The sequence below is a fragment of the Alosa alosa genome, chromosome 3 (assembly GCF_017589495.1).
Source record: "Alosa alosa isolate M-15738 ecotype Scorff River chromosome 3, AALO_Geno_1.1, whole genome shotgun sequence".
NCBI classification, from domain to species: Eukaryota; Metazoa; Chordata; class Actinopteri; order Clupeiformes; family Clupeidae; genus Alosa; species Alosa alosa.
This window is the reverse complement of record NC_063191.1, coordinates 6786109-6807834: the sequence shown is the minus strand read 5'-3', so window position 1 is coordinate 6807834 and position 21726 is coordinate 6786109. Positions and strand designations below refer to the sequence as shown.

At 40.5% G+C, this 21726-nt stretch overlaps 1 protein-coding gene across 1 annotated transcript; it reads right to left on the bottom strand.

Annotated features, from left to right (window-relative positions):
• Positions 1 to 634: 634 nt before the first annotated feature.
• On the bottom strand, positions 635 to 2776 carry si:ch211-214p13.8. Its single transcript, XM_048240050.1, has 5 exons — positions 2610 to 2776; positions 2460 to 2501; positions 2115 to 2240; positions 1375 to 1445; positions 635 to 1248 (listed from the first exon to the last, which is right to left on the bottom strand). The coding sequence occupies exons 1-5, from the start codon at positions 2704 to 2706 to the stop codon at positions 874 to 876; spliced, it is 711 nt and encodes a 236-aa protein (XP_048096007.1). The 5' UTR covers positions 2707 to 2776; the 3' UTR covers positions 635 to 873.
• Between the last annotated feature and the right edge of the window lie 18950 nt (positions 2777 to 21726).

Here is a 21726-nt window from a genome sequence, read left to right as displayed (position 1 = left end):
TGCTTTTTGAAAGTATCTCAGTGAATCTCATCAGCAAGATTCTCAATGGCACTTTGATCTTTACCGCTAATTAGACAATTTGTTCTTTGATGGTCACTGGCAGGTAATCTTGGTTGACCACTAAAAATGTGGGGAGCCCACCGATGTACAAGTCTATCTAATGCATGTATTTGTGTACACAGTGCACACACACACACACACATTTTTTTACTGTCTTTGTCTGTCTGTTTCCTGTTCGAGTCAAATTAGAGGAAAAAACAGTCTCAATCGCAGCAGCACACAGAGCCCCTCCACGTTACCTCACAACCCCCCCAACCCCCTTCCTTCCATCCCACCCCCTGCAATCTTTCATCTCGAGACTCTGCAACATCGCACTGCGGTTTGCGACCACTCATAGTTTCCACAACGCAGGATGTCAGCATGCTTGTGACTGTGTGTGTGTGTGTGTGTGTGTGTCTGTATATGTATATATGTATGTGTGTATGTGTGTGTGTGTGTGGGGGTATATCTGTGTGGGTGAATATCAATGTGTGTGTGTGTGTGTGTGTGTGTGTGTGTGTGTTGGTGTGTAAAATTGAGTCCAAAAAATCCTGTGACCAGGGCCATTGACAGAGATGAGTAATGCAGACAGCCATGGATTTCACACCTATGAATTAATCACGTTCTATTACCACAGTACAGTAAACAGCAACCCACAGTCTCATAATAGTCTACATTGTGTCTCTCTGGACTGACCCAGGAAGGTTCTCAGCTGAAATCCCTTTAACGAGTCTTCAACTTAAATGGACTGTAAACAGTAGGAAACATTCATTTTTAATGTCACTTTTGTTATTTGTCTTTTGACATTCCAGCAGAGTGGCATCCAAAAGTGCTTCATGAGAGGCGAATAGAAGCGTATTCTGAGAATTCCTCCTCAGGCTGGAATTTCGGGACAGTTCTCGGAGCATCCCGTGGAGCCAGGTGGTCCAAAGCTGCGTACAGCACCTGGCTGGGCCTTCTATCCCTTGGGCTGCCCTGGCTCTGTGTGAGCAGGACTGATCTGTGATTGGAGGGTGAGCTCTGGGTGGGCGGAGCCCTGGGGAGCGTGAGAAGGCCGTGGAGCGACTGCGTCTCGTTGAGGTGGTGGTGGTCGTAAGCCGCTGCTTTTGAGAGAGCAGGGCTCTGTGTGGGGTGGCAGCGCAGACTCCTGTCCCTCCTCGGGACGCTGGGGCTGGGGGTGACACGGGCTGATGATCTCCTGGTTGGACACTAACGGGGGAAAAACACACAACCTCAGCAATTGTTATCCTGTCACCATATAGAATGTAATAATAATATTCAATTCAATTATATATATGTTTTTTTTTATTTCACACAGTCAGGACATTGTGATACCTGAGCTTCTGCTATTTGTTCGGTTTTGTGAGATGGTCCTGTGGGATCAATAGAGTGAGACCGGGATGACCCTGTGGTGAAAATGAAAAATTATACAGATATGCTTTATAAATTGAAGTGAAAAAATCCAAGAATTCTACTATGAACACAAAAGCCTTATTTTCTGCTAATTTTGTTAATTATTGGTGAGCCTATTGATGGCCTTTACATTCAGTTTGCAGGCAATTCCTGATCTGACATTCCTGCTGCTCGGACATTTCTGCCATAAGCAGGAAACAGAACATCTCTGGCTTTGTGTTTTGTGATAAAACTGCACATTTTAAAGTGTCCTATAATTGTGACAAGTGCATGGCACATTTGTGCAATAATCATGCATTTTAATCAGCATCTTTTGATATGCCATTCATGTCAAGTGGAAGGATAATCGTAAAGCAGTTAAAGTGTTCACTAACAGAGTTTTTAACACATGTGATCACATGTTGAGACAAATAAGCCTTTTTGTGTGCATAGAATAAATTACTTGAAAAATGATATTTTGTAAGGTAGATTTAGGTATCCAAATGCAAAACATGTGCAAGCCCTAAATCAAACACCTAGGTACCTAGTTTTGATAATGGTTACTGTAAAAGATAAGTGGATGAATGGATGAACTGACTTATAATAATTAAACAGAATAACAGACACAAAACAAAAGAAAGAAAGAAAGAAAGAAAGAAAGAAAGAAAGAAAGAAAAACTCACGTTTGCATCCATGAAGACTCAGGAAGGAGATGAGCATCACCAGCATGACAACGGTCACTATGCCACCACAGATGAACACGTAGGGGAGCCATTCCAGGGCTGGACCATTTGTACCTGGTAAACTGTCTGAGAGGGCAATGAAGATTAGACTTTAAAGTGGACTCTCCACAGGCTCCCTTGACTGGAATTATGACCCATAATAAAATAATGTGCACAGAACAAAAACAATGTTTGACTTGCAGAGAAAAACAGCAACTGACTATTCATATGCTAACATATATTACCAATATAATCTATATCAACATAAATTACCTATATATATATATAAACATAACAAATACTTACTTGTGTTGTAGTTATGTGTTGTATTTTCCAACTGGTCAACACCTGAGAGTGACAGATCACAGAATTAAACTAAAGTAAATGTGATGATATATGAACCCACCCCCACACACACAAAACAGAGACACAAAATAACACAAAAACCCCACTTACCAGTGACAGTAACACTGATTGAATGTCCAGTAGTGGTGGCATCAACTCCACATCTATATAAACCGCTGTCATTCTTTGTTGCCTTTTTTATTTCCATATAGGATATAATGAGATTGTCTTCATTGCTGACTTCATCCTGCCATATTTTAACATTAGGATTCTCATGCAGTGGTGTGCAGGTGTTTTTGTCCTCATCCAATCTGCACCATGTCACAGTGGGTGGTGGCTCACAGTGTTTCATTGGGCAGTTCATTATTAGGGTGCTCATCTCTACGACCCTCCAAGCAGTATTCCTCTTGACACGAATCTCATCATAGCATGTGCGGTTGACTATAGGGGGAATAAAAGTTATGCTTATTATGTGGCCACAGAGGAACAGCATGAAAATAACCTTCCATGCATTACCCGCTGTGGAATTTCACTGTTTTTGTCAGCAGACAAAACATAGGTGGCTAAGAACTTTTCCTCCTTTCTTAAACTAGACAATGTAAGAAAACTCATCTTTGCTCATTGTTTGTAATCCACGATGACATGGAGACTTCAAAAGTGCTCTCTACTGATTTTGATTATTTGATCTGTCGGACTGCTCAAACTTGGCCAATTGATTGCAATGACGCGTTTTATCCTTTAAAGTTTTATAAATTGATATTAATGAATTGGAGTAATTAGTTAATGAAGCATAACTAAGACCATGATTCTTTAGTTTTCATGATTAGTTTGCATAATTCTTACTTGTTCACATGATATCATATGGTTTAATTAGATATAATAGATTGGATGCACAGCATACAATAGTTAGTGTATTTATTAGTTTATTAATTAATTAATTAGTATATCAATGAGTATGTGACATTTAATATTTATTTATAATGGACACTCATAGGTCGTTATGTTCATAAACTAACTACTCCTCTCAACTATCAACAGTCCAAAAAAGTAACCCCCTTTTAAATATGTCAATAATAGTAAATTACTGTTTGCATCACTGTTTGCATGTTACGTTGAGTGACTCTGGGAGCATGCTCATGAGCCCCCATGTTCATACCCCCATAGTGTAGTACTGTAGCTGCCTGGCAGCTCTAATTGTTGCTGATCGAGAAACAGACATCTATGTGAAAAATCGCTGGAATTTTCCTTTAATATGTAAAAACCCTGATGAAGGCATCTGCGATGAAACATGCCAATTATATAGCTTGTTTTTCAATACATTACCCCTTTTATATCTTTTATACCAGTGTCAATTGTATGAGTAAGGAATAATCTAATTTTACCCATCAACTGGTACATTGCACATACAGTATAATATAATATACAGCATATTGTATATGGTACTGTAAGTAAGTAACATTTATTTATAAAGCACATGTAATCACAGCTTACACTGACCAAAGTGCTGTATAAAGTTCTAAAAAACACATCGTAGGAGTATATACAAATATACATTAAAAAAACCTTTGCCAGCAGGCAGACACAAACCAATAACAATGACCAGAAAACAGCAGGGGACAAGCACAGAGATACTGACATAATGAGTCTGAGACATTATAGGGCTGACAAGGTCCGAGATAGCCTACTGGTGTGTTTTGAGCCTAGATTTAAAAGCCGTGATTGGGCTTTGTGTGGAGCAGTGTGGAGCAGCAACTTTTCTGCTTTGCTTTGTGAGGGTGGGATGACCTCTGTTACTGGATCTAACAGACGATTAAGGTCAGCGATATTGATTGGGGGCATGTCCATTAAGGGCTTTAAAAACCACCAGCAAGATTTTAAACTGAATTCTAAAATGGACAGGGAACCAGTGAAGCGAGGCCAAGACTGGATTCAAGTGCTCCCGCTTATTGATACCAGTCAGCAGTCCTGTCGCTGCGTTCTGGGCCATCTGCAGGTGTGTTAGTAGAGATTGGGGAAAGCCTAGGTGGAGGGTGATGTTATAAAGACATACATAGCTTTTTCCAGGTCATTGTATGACGGAAAGTATTTGAGTTTAGCAATGCTAAAAGTAAAAGCTGTTTTTCACAGAAGAATCTTTTTGTCAAGGCATAGTTCACAACCAAAGATAACAGCTGTTTTTTTGCATGTGGCTTAACATAACAGGGTTAACCTATGTTGCTATCAAAATAATTTCTGTATATGAAGGCCTATCATGCATATACCTTAGCACTGAAATACAAGCCAATATTTCCTACATAATATACATTATTGACTGCAAGTGACTTACAAGTAAGAAGTGATTTTGTTCTTGATGGCGGCACCCTGTATGGCAGCGGCCCCCTATGCTTGTCTTGTCTATTGTCTGTGTGTATGCAGTAATGCCTACTGTCTGTTTATGTTGCGTTTTAAGTGTACCTGGTACATTTGCACTACTTTTTAATGTGAAATGTTTGTTACAAAGTCCGCAACACCAGTATATGCTCCCAAGTTATAGTTTAATTACCGTAATTACATAATGTGTTTGTGTAATGTGTAAATAGTGTAATGTGTAATGTGTAAATAGTGTTGAGGACTTTTTTTCCCCTCTCTCTCATCGTAAGTGTTTTGTCCAGCACCCAGGATTAGATCGGGATGTGCGTTTTTTCCTCTTTATACTTTAAATGTTTGTTACAAACCAGCACATGGAGTGTGGAGAAATGCAATTTTGTTTTTGATTTCGAAAGTATTGTATGGTTGATTGACAGTAAAGTTCACTTTGACTTTGACTTAACTCCAGTGTAGCCTGACCATATTGTTAATATGTTTGTTTGTGTGTGTGTGTGTGTGTGTGTATGTCTGTGTGTGTGTGTGTGTATGTATGTCTGTGTGTGTGTGTGTGTATTCATTCATTCTAGTATATATATAAATGTCTCTATATCAACAACAAATTGTGTATCAGCTTCCCTGCAACATCCACCATACTATTACTTATAGCCTTAACAAGACGCATACCGACAGACAGAGCAACACAGACGCACAGCTACAGTTCATGGATAGAAGAGGGGTGAAATCACCTCAACACATACCAAACACAGTCCATTACATTAGACATATGTACACTGTGCAGGCATTATGTACCTGGATTAAGCATCAGAACTACTAATGACTTTTCATTCACTTATCAGAGTTGATCGTACAAGGACATAATTTATGTATGATCATCAGACTGGCCGAGGCCCATTGCAGTTATTTTTTGTGACATGCGATCCGCTGAATTCATTACAAAATTTCATGTCATTCGTGTGACAGTCAACACAACAGTACATACTTTCACAGAAACAAATACAAAATCCCTTGTGTACAAAACGTAATCAGTCACTATGGGTAAAAGCCTTTTGAGGCACAGTTACTATTAGGTAGACAGTACAGTGTGTTCAACTCACCTTGAGCATGGCTACCAAGGCAGAAGACATATAAGAAGAAGAGGACCAACACAGCCTTTACCGGAGTCAGTTTCTTCATCCTGAAGAGTTAGGAATCGACTGAGTGCTGTACCTCATGTATCACAACTCTACATCAAGTCTAGACCGAGGCCACAGGCCCTTCCTGCTCTCTCTTTCTCTTTCTCTCTCTTTTTTCTGGCTTTCACACTTGGTCAAAGTTAAAGTGGCATCGTAAACATGCCCATAAACAGAACCCACCCATCTGTTTTTGTCTTCCTCTCTCTCTCTCTCTCTCCCCTCCTCTCTCTCTTTCACTCTTTCTCTTCTGCCTCTCACACTCTGACACACACACACACACACACACCTTAGATGTAGGACCTGGGTGCACTGCAAGGCCTGTGGTTTCCACTTCCTCCCCATCGCCTTCCACTCTCCGTCACTCACGCACAGCACCACGCTCTCTCTCTTCTCTCTCTCTTTTCTCTCCTCCTCTCTCTTTCTCTCTCTCCTCTCTCTGTCTCTCCCCTCTCTCTTCTCTCTCTCTTTTCTCTCTCCTCTCTTTCTCTCCTCTCTATGTCTCTTTCCTCTTTTCCTCTTGTCAACAAATCACTCTCTCCTTCCCCCCAAGTCTACTTAGCATGTATTCTTATCTCCTCATCCTCTCGTCTCCTCTCGTCTCTCTTTCATGTGTTTGCAGTTGCTCAGGCATTTCCTATCTTCCCCAGAATTACACCAGAGCTCAAACACTAGTGTCTGGAGAGATGCTGCATGGCAGATTCAAGGGAACTAAACTCCCACCTCTGTCCTGAGTTATTGTGTTTGTATGTTCAATTGCACTGCCTTGAAAAAAGACAGACAGGCAGAGGGCGTGATGAGGCATCTTAGACTGAAATAAACAACATTTGAACAACGCCCCGATCACTATATCAGATACCAACAAATGTGTTTTGTGTTAGTTATGTTTTACTTCATTCATTTGTATACAGGAGTGAAAAGGAAATAGTAGTCTCTACGCGGAGGGTAAGCATGTGCTGAAGGAGCACACGCAGTTTGGTTTTTTAGGTGGTGAGAGGTGTGAAGTCTATTGTCTATGATTAAGTCCTCAGGGGCAGAAATGGGCCCAGCAACACACCGCCACACGCAATACTAAAGCAATAAGGCACAAGTGAATGTGGTGCTGGTAACCGATATCACCACAGCTGTGTTTCGGGCGTAGGCACGAGACCGAGAGGTTGTGTTGTGTTGTGTTGTGTTGTGTTATGTTATGTTGTGTTGCGTTATGCCTCGCTATGCGTTGTGTCTCGTTGTGTCGCTATGCGTTAGATTCGCGCTCCGTTATGCTATGCGTTGTGTTCCATTGTTGAGTCTCTCCGTTATCTGTATATTTATCTTTTGTCCTTCTCTTATCTCAAGATTTTATGACATTGTTTACAAAATATTTTTACATATTACTTGCTATTAATGTTTGTGTGTGTGTGTGTGTGTGTGTGTGACTATCTAGTGGAGGATCAACTTATGATATGTTAGCATTTTTCCATGTTAGTGAGATATATTCTCATAAAAGTTGTAAGGCTGCCTATGCTCTCAAGCAAATACCCCTCCTGTATCCACCATGGCACTACAAAAAACATTTTGTCACTCACAATTGCCATCTTGTGGTGTGATAAAGCATGTCAGTCGTTTTAACATAACTTTACAAGAGTGAAGTGTGTTATGTATGGATACATACACTACCAGTCGAAAGTATGGACACCCATGCTAAAGTTGACTAAAAAGAGAAATAAAAAATTATCTTTTGGAAATTGAAGCGATTGGCATGGGGTACTTTTCATAAGACCATCTCTCAATGCAAATCAAACCAACTGAAATAAAATCATGCCAATCTCTACGTATGGTGAAGGGTATGTGATGATATGGGGCTATTTTAATTCCAAAGTCCAAGGGAACTTTATCAGAATGCAAATCCTGGATCCATGAAATAACTGGCCTTTAAAAATAATAAACCTGTCTCCCTCTATGGCAATTTAATATAGAGCTGTCCTTACTTACGGCTCCACAACACAGTTGCGTGCGTTGCAGTGCTGGGCTCACGTCATCCGTTGCCGAACTGAATTGTGGGTCCGTTGCGTTGCGTTTCTACCGCCACTCGCGTTGAGAAGTTCAGCTGTTGCTGCACCGACAGACGGCACCGGACAATCAAGCCAATCGACGGACGGCACCAACCAATCAAATTATGGTTTTACTTCAGGTCATTTGCATAGCTACCGTCGGGAACACCCACTGGCATGCGTTGACTGAACGCAACTGTGTGTAGGAGCCCTTATGCACCCCTGTATTTTAAGGAAGAACATTTATTTATTTATGATACATTATTCATTCACAAAGAAAATTAGTGTCCTTAAAGGTTGAATTTTTACTTTTAAATTAAGGCATTAAGGTCAATTTCCAAAAGATGATTTTCTGTTTCTGTTTTTAGTCAACTTTAGCATGGGTGTCCAAACATTTGACTGGTAGTGTATAAATATAAATGTATAGATATTTGTTTTTTTATGGTTTTGAGCAAAATATGTTTTGTCTGTTACAAAGGACAACCATTTAAGAGAAGCCTGGTTAAGGGGCTCAAATGGCTTACCAAAAAGAAATTCCCAGGGCGGCCTATTCATTCTAGGTGGCCTCAGCCTCCTTGCTCCTTTAAGGAAGGCGATCATCAGGCGATGCGAGCCAAGGGATGATCCATCAATTAAGGCACGATGGCTAGAGAGTGTAGCCACATACACCTTCAATGTGGATGGAGATTTCCCATATTCAAAAAGCGATTGAAGGAATTCTAACACTGGTTCAACAGAACAGGACAGCGGGTCCCTGTGACGATATTTACACCATTTCTGAAAGATTTTACATTGCCCATCGTACATTGCACGTGTTGACGGTGCTCTAGCATTAAAGCACAACTTTCGCCAAAATGCATCCTAGGGTGTTTTTGTGAATGTACCCTAGTCAAACGTTTCGTTTAAAAGCATAATTACGCCCGAAGCCCCACTTTAAGCTTGCCCCTGTTGTCGTTTTCGGGTCAAATGGTCTTTTAAATGAGAATCGTTGGGGCACTCCTATTTTGATACATGATCGCGTCAAAATCTGTATTTTTAAAACACAAAGAAGGCTCAACACAACATTATGTGCCAAATGAGAGAATAAACTAAACAAAAGAGTACCAAGGAGTGTGCGAACCTTTTTCCTTAAAAAACTCAACACAACATGAAACTTTGAAGTATCATCAGTGTCTCTACTCTAAAAATAGCGATTTTGACGTGATCATGCACCATAGGTCCTTTTGCGTTTTGTGTCCACTCTGGTGTCTACGGGGCTCCCGTAACACAGTAGAGATCGCTACTCCTGTAAGTGTGGGTGCGCTCGTCTTTGGACTGTGAGGATTTCACAGGGTAAAAGAGGAGGTATCTTTCAGTGTGTGTGTCTGATGTGAGGGCCCCTTTTCAACGGGTTTAGCATGTACGAGAGGGTTGACTTGATTGAGAGGCTCTCTCTATCTGAATCAAATTCCCTAATTTGGGGTTTGGGGGCTAAGGAAGGTAGACTACTTCAGAGTCTCTTTCTATCTCTCAGTCACTGTTCCCTATTCCCTTGACTCGTACTTCAAAATGTCGTTAACTTCACTAAAAGAGGAAGTAATTCAGAGCTGTGTTTGCAAGAGTTGTTTGTCATCACGATCTGAGAGATGTCAAAACTCACTACAGACATTCGTCTGCCCATCCGGATATGAGAGAAAATCAACTACCCTATTATTAGGGGTGTCTTGTCAAAACTAAATTAAAGCTCTTTTTAATGACAGTTCTTGTAACATATAAGAACTTCAATTGACCACAACGGATCTATAACAATTTAGGTTCTATCCCTAAATACACTTCAGACAGAAATCAGACAGATTTCCGTATCCTCGCTTGGGTGTGTGATGTGCATTTAGACCCCAACGGGTCCTAGACCTTAGTTTCACAAACAATTTTCCACAACAAATAAATTTGCTAACAAAGCCTAGTCAGTTTTTTGTCTGGCTGGAACATAGGACTTTCCTTCCTAAATGCCTGGCTGAGTTCACTACTCCTGTGCATGTCGGTGTGTGCGCAGTATATTTTTTGCCCATACAGTGTCTTAGAAAGTAGCCCTCAAACGGACGCCTACCTGTACTTACCCGGAGCGAAGTAAGTCTTTAGGGCGTGGCCCCTGTTGCAAGGCGTCCGTGGTTCTCAGCAACACAGGAGAGGCAGAAAAATACGAGAAAACGCTAGACGGTCTTTTTACAAACTCCTAATCAAAGGTTAGGATTTTGACTTTTATTAAATACAAATAAAAAATACAAAGAAAGAAAAATGTGTCTAAGTCTCTGCGGCTCGACCCGAAGAAAAATGAAAAGGAAAAAGAAGAACAAAGAGCCCTGCACAAGGGGCTGTTCTCTTTTTATACCCCTCTCGGTCAGGCAGAACATGTCCTAGTTTGGTATTCTGTCTTGCCATGAAGTAATGGTTCTGCTTTTTTGTTTTTCTAGTTGTCAGTCAGCTTTTGTTTTGCTGACAAACAGTGTCTTACAGCTGGTACATTATGTTCTTAGATTTTGTTCAAAGCACAGGACAAGTCAAAAGCATTTCCTTCATCACTGGAACTTTGTAAAAAACATATTTTTCATGCTTTTAAAGTGTTAGGAAGCTGAAAGTTCAAATCAAGAGAATAGAAAATTCTCTTGAAAATAAATAATCAAATAAACGCTTTCTGTGGTGATTCTGCATTAAGTGTGCATTCATCGATGTGTCTCACTTACCAGCTTAAAGCGTTGTTGCTTGTTGTTTCTGGCAGTTTCCCTATTGGCTGATAACGATTTATTTTTAAAATGTATCAAAAGTTAGACTACCCCTGCACCCGTGGGGAGTAGTAGGCTACGTTAGACGTGACCTAGACGAGACGAGACGTGACGTTAGACGTGATTGAGAGATTCTGTTCTCGGTAGTGTAGCCAGAAATGTTAAAAAAAAGTGGAACTTATTGTACAAAAATGACACATTATGCTGTCGGCTAAACATTTTAAACTTGCGCAAAACTGCATGAACCCAGCATCGGTGCGTTGCATAAATTAAAACACAAATTGAAGCAACAGCTTCACCATCGGACAATCCTACTGCAAAGCCTTTTCATAGGCATGCAGCGTTTATGACATAAAAAGTGGAATATGAACGCATTTCATCACACCTGACAATTACGGAGCTGCCGGGCTGTAGCCTACGCGATTTTACTGATTCTTGAACTATCAGCGCAGTGTTGACTTGCGCGTCTTTTTAGATGGTGAACGAAACGGAAGGAAAGCCTAATTTGACGGGCAAGACTGACAAGTAGACAGGCCTGGCCGTGGCTTACGCCAGATGCTTGGTAGGCAAAACTAGTGGGAAAATGGCTGTAAACAAATTTGGTAGCCAGAAAAAGAACATAAACAGAGGATAAAAAATACAAAAAGGAGGGGGAGAGAACGCAAAAAAGGTAGGCCTATGGTTCTTGGCTTCACATTCGGGCAACAGACGAGTTCGAGGATACGGTAGGACAATGATGACATTAATACAGTAGCCCGCTGTGGCATGGTCGCTTGCAATTGTATGGTTGATCTATATTATTTTACCTAATTGATCTGAATTGGTTGATGTTTCTCCTGGTAGCCTGTGCTCGCCTGTGCTGCGTGCGTATACCTAGACTATAATGGCTGTTGTGGTCGTGGGCGTGTTGCTCCCCGGCACAGAATAACATAGAACCGGCCCTGTCTAAAATCAAAAGACTATCACTGTGCGTGTGCAGAATGCAGCGGCTTGTTCACTGCACTGGAGAATACAGCTAAACAAGTTAAAAAGAAAGGGAAACGAAACTTCATATTTGTAAAGCCTCTAAAATCAAATTGACTATTGAAATCGAGGTTTAGGATGGAGTGATGTGTAGGAGCTATGACGCCTCCGCCCCCCCTCGGCTTTTTTCACAAATCGCACCCTGACTAGGTTGGCTTGTCAGTCAGTGTGGAACGCAACCTCAGACCAACGCAGATGCCAAAATAAGGAACTGCAACCTAATTCCAGTGGCTAAAGCTCTCCGGAACATTTCTAGTGGTTCTCATATGCATTGATGGATTTGCGAGACTCGCAAAAGAAAGTCAAGATCTCGCAAAAGAAACTCGAGATCTCGCAAAACAAACTCAAGATCTCGCAAAAGAAAGTCAATATCTCGCAAAAGAAACTCGAGATCTTGCAAAAAGAAAGTCAATATCTCGCAAAAGAAACTCGAGATCTCGCAAAAGAAAGTCAAGATCTCGCAAAAGAAACTCGAGATCTCGCAAAACAAACTCAAGATCTCGCAAACCTAGTCAGTGTTTGTCCCAAGTACATACCTTTTCTCAATTTTTTTTTTTATTATTTTACCTTCGGTTTTTTTTTTTTCATGTAACCTCCCGGGCTCCGTACGGAGTATTAGGGCCACACATGAAGAAAAAAATATTTTTTTAATGTCGCCATGTCGACATTAAACTCGACATTTCGAGAGTAAAGTTGAAATATCATGTCAACTTTAATCTCGACGTGTCAACATTAAACTCAACATTTTGAGAATAAAGTTAGTTTGGAGAGAGAACGACCGCTCGGAACGATGGATAGGGAGAACGAATGAAACATTGCAGTTTTCTTCGAGTGCAACAATGATTAGACATAGGCCTACATCATGTGGACAAAACATAGAACATATTAACCTCCGTTGCTCAGCCAAATACTTTCCTGTTATCACGGAGTTACAGGCGATAAATGCGAAGGTCAAAAGTAAACATCATAGCGGTTTATTTATTTATTGTAGGCCTATTATTAAAGAGTGTTTTTCATCTAAAGGTTCAACTTCATGCTTATGCACTAGACTACAGTAGGTATACTAAGTGCTCTCCCCAATCCAAGACTTTCACATTGCATGTTTGTTTGTAATGGATGCAAAACAGCCTATTGCTGAATGTCTATGGAGGGACGAATGAAGCTGTCCTCCCGACCAGGCAACCCCATGTAGGCCTATAAGTAAATGCACACATTTCCTCACGGGATCAAAAGAGTATAGGCCTATATACATATCTGTGTTTATAGCCCTTGTATTACAGGTGAGACATGGAAAAGCAGTTTTAGAAAAATTAGTTTTGCATGTTAACCTATGGAGAGTGACGGCCTGTGGGTCTTGAAGGGCAGTTATTTGGATGTGCGGGGCCTTACCCATAAAACAGAGTGAAATTTTGTAGCCTACTATATAAACATTATATCATTGGAAACATGTATTATTCTAGCTATATAATAGTGCATGGTATAACCGCGAGATACAGCGCTTCACGATGACGGCAATGAGAAGACGCAATCTATCTGAATACCTGCAATCTAGCAATCTATCTGAAATAACACCTATTTGAAGTAGGCCTATTATTCATGTCACATATTGTGTGTTAGTGTAGGCTACATAGCTTAAACTGTAGGCTATGTTTAAACTTTATTTCGAGTTTAATGTCTGCATGTCGACTTTAAAGTCGAGACGTTGAGATTAAAGTAGATATGATATTTCAACTTTATTCTCGAAATGTCGAGTTTAATGTCGACATGGCGACTTTAAAGTCAACATGTCGAGTTTAAACTCGCCATGGCAAAACTATTTTTTGTCTTCATGTGTGGCCCTAATACTCCCTCGTACTCTTGACACTAACTAATATTTCTTACATGTGTTGAAAAAGCAAACATATTAAGGTGTGCCTTGTCTGGCCTTATCTAAATCTGGATGGAGAAAATGGGTCACAACAAGTCAGAAAGTGTCTCGTAATGAACATAAGAAACAGGTGAGGCAGTGACAAGGCTAATAAACAGAAACAGGTGAGGGGTGGGGACAGAGACAGAGTTGGTACTGATCCAGACTTTATTTTCAGACCGTCAGCAAAGTTCAGGAAACAGTCATCGGTGAAATGTTTGGCACAGACATAAAACTTTGGAAGTTGCGTCAGCGCATTTCCAGAGAAAATAAAATTAACCCACTGGTTCATCAGAGGCTCAGATGAACTAAAACTAGAATAAAAAAAATAAAAAAATAAATTTGTGTTCATTTCTACATCCAAACACTGAGCAACTGCTTCGGTCGTTTGCAAGCCATGATGTCTCAACGAAAAAAAACAGTATGAGGCTTGCAAGGTGGGTCGTAGCTAATTTTTCTCACGGGTGGGGCAAATTCTCTGGGCGGGCAAAACCCATGGAGGTATTATACATAACTGGAGAGAGTGACTAAGTCCCGCCCTCCATACAAATGAATGGTGGAGGCTAGGCTAGTAAATCCGGCCAATTCATAGTCAACGCCATCTTGAACACTGGAGTTCGGATCCAGCGCCAGTCGGCTCTGACCATGCGCCAAGTTACAAATCTGGAAATGACGCATGGACCAACGTCGATTTTTGAAAATAATATTGAAGATATTCAATATTATTGAAGATAGTATTGAAGATAACGCACAGAACGGTCAGCCTGAGCGGACAATTACGTCCCCAACTCATCTAAAATGTGGTGTCTTTACTTTGAGTTGTACACCGCAGATGGTGAAGTAACCGTTAAAGAGAATGTTGTCTGCAGACTCAGCAAAAAAACAGTTTACTTGCGCATCCACGACATCCAATCTTCGCGCTCACCTGTGGAGTTACCATCCAAATGAGGCAGCGGTGTCAGATGCATAGTAGACGGCCAGAGCATCGCCAGGCGTCCAACATCGTGATGGCATACTTTCCGTAAATCCTAAATTATGTCCGGCGTCTGCTATTTACTTAGGCTGCGCAAAGCACAGGTATTTATTTGAGGTAGGCTTATTCGAGGCAGACCTTTTCTACGTTATTGTGAGACATGCGTTTTGTTTGGAGCGGCATACCAGGCTATCAAACGCAGACGATTTTCGGTTTTGGTATGAGATTTAATTTACTTTTTGACTTTTATTATATAGTTAAATGTTGAGACTGATGGGCATTTAGATCTAGAGGGTATTTGATGATCACTGTAAAGTTTCATGTAGTTGAAAAAGTGTTGGAATTTCCAGCTGTTTATTGCGAGACAAGGCCTTTCCTTCATTCATTGAACGTGCGCTGTGCTCTAATGGAAACCTTATTGCATAGCGAAGTAGCTAAATTGAGTTTTTTTTTAATTATGCATGGTTTACTTTTTATTAAATTCGTAGGCTGGAATGCCTCGAGGCAATAATTGTGTTTAAATGTAGTAGCCTAGTGCTTCAGCCTCTGGCAAGCTCAAAAGGGGGCGGCTATGGGTTGACCGCAACGTGTGACCATGGTGTATCGAGACAAGGGCTTTATGCCGCTGTTGTGTAATTTATTGTATTTAATCATGTTTAGGCTATATTTGTTCGGGACAAACAACAATGAAACAAGATCAATACACTTTCTTTATTTGTCATATGATGCATAAATAACCATAATATACACGTCTTCTCATAGGCTCCTCAAGAAATACGCACTGAATAATGTTTGGCTGTAGCAGCCGGATAGGTACCCGCCCACCAACATGTACGCGCATGAGAGCTCGTGCCCAACACGGATTTTCGTGCATGGAGCTGGTTCCAAATTCTCCATGCGGCGCCATACTTGAAAATGGCGTATGCTAACATGCCGAAGCTAATCTGCACGCTCTTGACCCCCTGGCAAAACCAAGAAAGAGGATGCAACCTTTCCCCTTATGACCAGGGACGTGCACAGGGGGGTTGCTCAGGTTGCCCGGGCAACTGCCCATATGCCCTTCTTGACTCATGTTGCCCTTCCAATAGGGAAAATAAATAAATAAATTGTACAATGGATGCAGAATTTCACGTAGGCCTAGATAAAAAAAATCGCAAAGCCTCATTCACTTCCATTCGGGCACCGAAAGTGAAAGTCAGTAGGCAAACTCTGTTTAGGCTACGCGGCTGCAGCGCTGCACGCGACCGGCACCTGAGCTGAGCCTGCATAAGCGGCCCTAGAAGGAGATTGTCGCGGTTGTCGTACGACTCAACCAAAGATAATGAATGCGTAGCAAGATGGGTCGTCCTAGTTTATGTCTATGAGGGCAAAGTGGAGTTCAGTCAGAGACGGGCTCTGGTTCAGTTCCCGCCTGCACAGGGGCGTGTCACTGACGTATGACTGACGTTTAAACGCCTCGGTTCCACGCCAGACAGAAGCCGGAGTACAAAATAAACTTGGTGTACACCTTCATTAATGTTGATTTTCTCCCGACTGGAGGGTCATACTATCACGACATTCTACTGAAATAGGGAGGAGGGTTTGGAGATCATGATACCGTGTCCGAAATGTGCATCCATTGCTCACAAAAATAAGGCTTTGACAAATTCTGGGAAATTCTTGGATTCTGCCATAGACCTCAATGTTAAAAAGAGAGCCCGATCACTGCCTAAATGTGTGGGGGCGTGTACTGCTACCCTATTTGCATAAATTTCCAGGGACAGGAAATGGCCTCTCATGAAGTATCTTCGTAATCAACCATCTTTGATTCAACGTTGTCGGAAAAGGTGAGTTTGTGATGTATAACAAACGAACGATCATCGTCATCAAGTTTTATGAAATTAATTAAAATCTTCATAAATCAAAGCTGAGTTTGCCACGTTTAGCCTAAATAATCAGACAGATAGCTTGCAGAGAAGCAGCCCGTTATCACATAGCCTATAGGCTATTTTTTGGTAGGCATTAGGCGAACTAAGCTACATGTCTGCTGATAGTTAGTTTCTCACATTTCGTTTTAGCAAGAAGAATGAATGATGGAAGTAATGCATCACATTAATTATTTTATTCAAAATGGTTAAATGCCTAAATCCTATCACTAGTATTTTGGGTATTGTTTGAAGCCAAGATGCCCACTGAAAAGAGTCAGATTCAGGAGAGGGAGAGACAATTCAGGGAGGCAGCAATCACTGCAGGGTTGGCTGCGAAAAAAGCCAACCAGCAGGTGAGACAGAGACTTTGCACTGTGATAAAGATGACATGACACTGTGTAGACGAATTGATTAATTAATCAGACTCATATTTTAGCCTAGCCTACTAATGGCAATGTTTCATAATTACATTACATTTAAGATGAGGAGCAGTCATAAGCCTCCAGACTACTGTATGTGAGGAAAATGTGGACCAGGAGGAGGCACAGAGGACAGGAAGGCCTAAGTGATGATCACAAGATGAGATGAGAGGACCATGCTAGAAAGTACAGGATTAAAGAGCTGCATGCTAAATAATTGTAATCTAAAAAAACATAGGCTATTTTAAAGGTCATTTCAAAGATCTTGCCTGAGCAGAACATAAATACCACTAGTGGGCATGAAAATAATCATTATAAGTTAAGGTGATTGCTGTATTTCAGTGTTTTACTTCTTTGTGTATATATTTTAAAAAAGACGCTGTTATTCTCAGTCCTGCTTTTTTTGTTTTTTTTTTTTTGGGGGGGGGCTTTTTTTCAGGGCAGAGAAACTGCCCCTCAAAATTCCTGTGCACGTCCCTGCTTATGACAACATAAGGGGGGAAATTCCAGATTGGGCCATTTGAGCTTTCATTTTCTAAAAAGCGGAGAAAGATACCCAGGGCTTGGTTCAGACTTATTGCCATTTCTAGCCACTGGGGGACCATACTCAGGCTAGGTGAACTTGTATTAATGTTAAAAAAACCTCATAAATTGACATTTTAATGCCATGGGACTTTTAAGTTGTATAAGCAAATTTATTTTATGTTTAAGAAAAATACTCTCTACATTTAACAGGTTATTCTAGCAAAAACAATGTATGCTTTTAATTAAGAAAACACACTTCAATGCTAAGTTTCTAAGTTTTTAAACATTATAAGTCTAACTTGTTTTACACTGGTTGTTTATCATTACCTTACAGCATTTGCACATTTTTATTTGTTTTAGAGCAAGCTGGATTTAAGCAGTTATATGACTAAAAATCTTTTAATAGTAAATTATGATTCTGATGATAAATTATGATTCTGATGATAAAGTATGATCACAAAAAATAAAAAATATATATTTTTATTTTTTATTGTCTATGGCTATGTCTATGTCTAAAGTATGTCTATGTCTGTATTTAAAGTATGTCTATGTCTGCATGGGAAAGTAAGAAACAAAATTTCAATTCTTTGTATGACCAGTGCATGTAAAGAAATTGACAATAAAGCCGACTTGACTTGACTTGATCTTCATATTGTAAAGTCACGCTCCAGTCCTTTGTAGACTTTTCTCAGTTTGACAACTGATTGACTGACAAGATCACGGTCACTGTCCGGGGCCTGCCAGCGCTGAGCTTTTCTTGGCCTAGCATCTGAAAGTGGGGTGCTATGCAGGGTTCGTTGCACCTGAGCAGGTGGCCTCGCTCTGGCGCTCCTGGGGGCAAAACGAGGGACCAGGGTGCTGATGGTGTCTGGTTTCCCTTGGGTGGGTGGGATGTTGAGGCCTGGGGTGGCCAAAGTGTGGGTTTGGAGGCCCTGGGGCCCGAAAACGAAAGGGCCTGTGCGTGCTCACTTGCTGATGCAATTCAGATAGGGAAGCACGGCGATCCTGTGCATTTCATGCAGGTCCAAAGACATGGCCAGGGATGAGCGGCAGTGCCCGAATTGTGGCCCTGCATGACCCTGCAGACCGCCCTTAATACCCCCCCACCCACACAAACACACACGCACTAGCCTTTCTCACCTTTCACACACACACCACCCACATATACACCTTAGATGTACAGCCTGCATGACACAGCATAGCAGCACATATATAAGACCACTCTTAACACCCCCCGCCCACACAAACACACACACACACACACACACAAAGCCTCTAGCCTTTCTCACCCTCTCTCTCACACACACACCACACACATAGATACACACCTTAGATATACAGCCTGCATGACACAGCATAGCTACCAGTGGTGGACGAAGTACACAAATCCTGTACTTGAGTGAAAGTAGAGATACACAGGTCAAATGTTACTCCAGTAAAAGTAAAAGTCCTCCTTTTACATTTCCACTTGAGTGGAAATACAAAAGTACTTGCCTTCAAATGTACTTAAGTATCGAAAGTAAAAGTCCTGAAATGTATTATGACTAATACAGTTCCATTTACTATTGTTGAAATGATTCGGCACAGACATAGGCATTCATTGAGCCTTTCTCCTCCATTCAAGGACAAAATCAGCTAATAATTGTTGTATGTAGAAAGAACTAAAAACAAACTAATGTGATATCTTAGATACTTCAAAGTAACCACATTTTCCTTTGTCAGACCAAACAGATTGTCTGTCATTGTCTATCATTTGCTCGATGGCATCAAGAGGCTAGTTATGGTAACATCAATATTGTGAAAAGGGGTCAACAAGGTACAGTAAATAGTGGATATGACAATAACAGGTTAGGCAAATATACATGTAAGTACACATGTATTTGGACAGTCTTTTTTCCAAAAGGAACTTCAGCTGTACTTCAGCTGTCACAACATGTAGTGGAGTAAAAAGTAAGATATTTGGCCTCAAAACGTACTGGAGTAAAAGTAAAAAGTTTAACAACATTAAAATACTCGAGTAAAGTACAGATACATGAAAAAGCGACTTAAGTACAGTAATTGAGTAAATGTACTCAAGTAATGTCCACCACTGATAGCTACCCTGGAAATCCAGAGTTCTCGCGGGAGCACAATTTGAATTTGCTGCAGCGAGTCACTCTGGCAATGATTAAAACCCCTTTAGGCCCATCGAGGTTTTTTTCGAAACGTTCGATTTTCACATCTTCATTTCAAAAGGCTATATCTTAAAAGTGATGAGAGAGACTTTCTGTAAATTAGAGAAATATTAAGGATGACCCAAAGTTTATGTAGAGATTAAATGTTTATATCTAATTTGCATATTATGATGTCATATTCTCAGATTATAGAATTTTCATGAAAAGTTGCATGTTTGAATGATAAAATGCACCACTTCTTTTCCTCCAAAATGTCCCTCACCTTCTGTATGCTATATTGCACAATACTGAATGCTCAGGTAAATAGTAAGTAGTAAACAAACTGTATAAATCATTACTAACTAGATGTACCGCATAGCGGTACAAAATATGACCGCCGCTCAGTCCTGTACATCCGTTCATGCGAAAATAAATCACACTTCAATTTGTCTCCATATTTTACTCCATCCCCCACTCTTGAAACTTTTGTGTATGCTTGTTTGGCATGCCTGAGTGTGTGTGTGCGGCTGCACAGAAAGTAGCCTACTGGTGCTGAAAAGGTGAATAGATTGTAGAATAGCCAAAGAAGATGTAGCATTGTTATAAAACCTATAAAATCTCTAAACAATCACAAGTAGGGCAGTTCATCACAGTTCATCCATTGCAACTGGATTGATGAAAGGTCACTTACACCTGTAGGCTACATTGTATTTGGGAAAAGCAAAAGGTATCAGCATAATGTTATTTATTTATTTATTTATTTATTTATTTATTTATTTTTTATGTATTTTTAAACAAAAACATCTCTGTCAGTTCCATGCCGTTTTCAACAGCTATCAAAAACAAAGGTCATTTTTGGATGGATGGATTTTTTTTTGAATGTTTCTTCTTCTACATAAGATTTTAGTCATCTTTAGTTCATGTAATACTTTATTGTCAATGCACAAATTAAGTAACAGTAGTCTGAAACGTTATTGTTAATGCACAAATTAAGTAACAGTAGCCTAGTCTGAAACGAAATGCTGTTTTACATCTAACCAGTGGTGCAAATAACTGACATGTCCAAATGGGCCTTGATGAAATGCGTCGCTAGACTGTTCATACACATTTTAACGGGCCAAAGTTGAAGAGCTTTTGTCCGTTATTGTTATATATAGCAAATATAGGCTGATTCATGTTCCCTTGCATTGTTTAACTGAGGTCCATGGCTAGTCTGGCTTTCATCAGACCAAGCTCAATCTTTTAAGAAATCAAAAAATAAAATAGCGGGCAGATCAGGCTGGTTCACCCAGCCTACTCCATAGGCACCGATATTGTTTAATTTTTCCGATTGAGATATACACGCTCTGGCTATTCTAAATGCAAAAATGCATCAGGGAGTTATGACAAAACGGTAACTTACAAACTAGATCCTAATAGAAAGCTGTTAGCTTCCCTAAGCTACAGGTACTATTATAAGGTACGCCTATTTACAACATAAATTGTCAATAGGCTATGCTGACAGCACAAATAAAATCTCCTTTGAAACCAATGGCTTACGCCTTTACAGTATCAAACTGTCATATCGTGGCTTAAAAGTTGTAATAACATTTACGCAGCTCCATGAGTCAAGGAAAGCGCGAATGAAGTAGCCACTTCTAAATGGGACCCACTACACAGTAGCTTAAGGTGTTTTGCTAAAGCAGCCATAATGAAATGAAGGTGTCATTGTTTGGATACTTCACACACATGCTTTTTTTAATTCACAGACTACAACTACCAAGCTGTAATCAAAGCACATCGATTCCCCTCTCACACCCTGCACGCACTTAAAACAAAATAAACAGGCGTCTCAGTCTCATGGTGGTGGACGAAATGAAATCTTTCCGTAAAAAGTCTAGTGGGGCTACATACCCACCAAATTTCATGTGCCCCGTGGTTCGTGTCCCGGTATCAATGACCAAAAATTCAGGGAGTAGATGACGGAAAAATTTTGAATTGTGTGCATGTGTGCG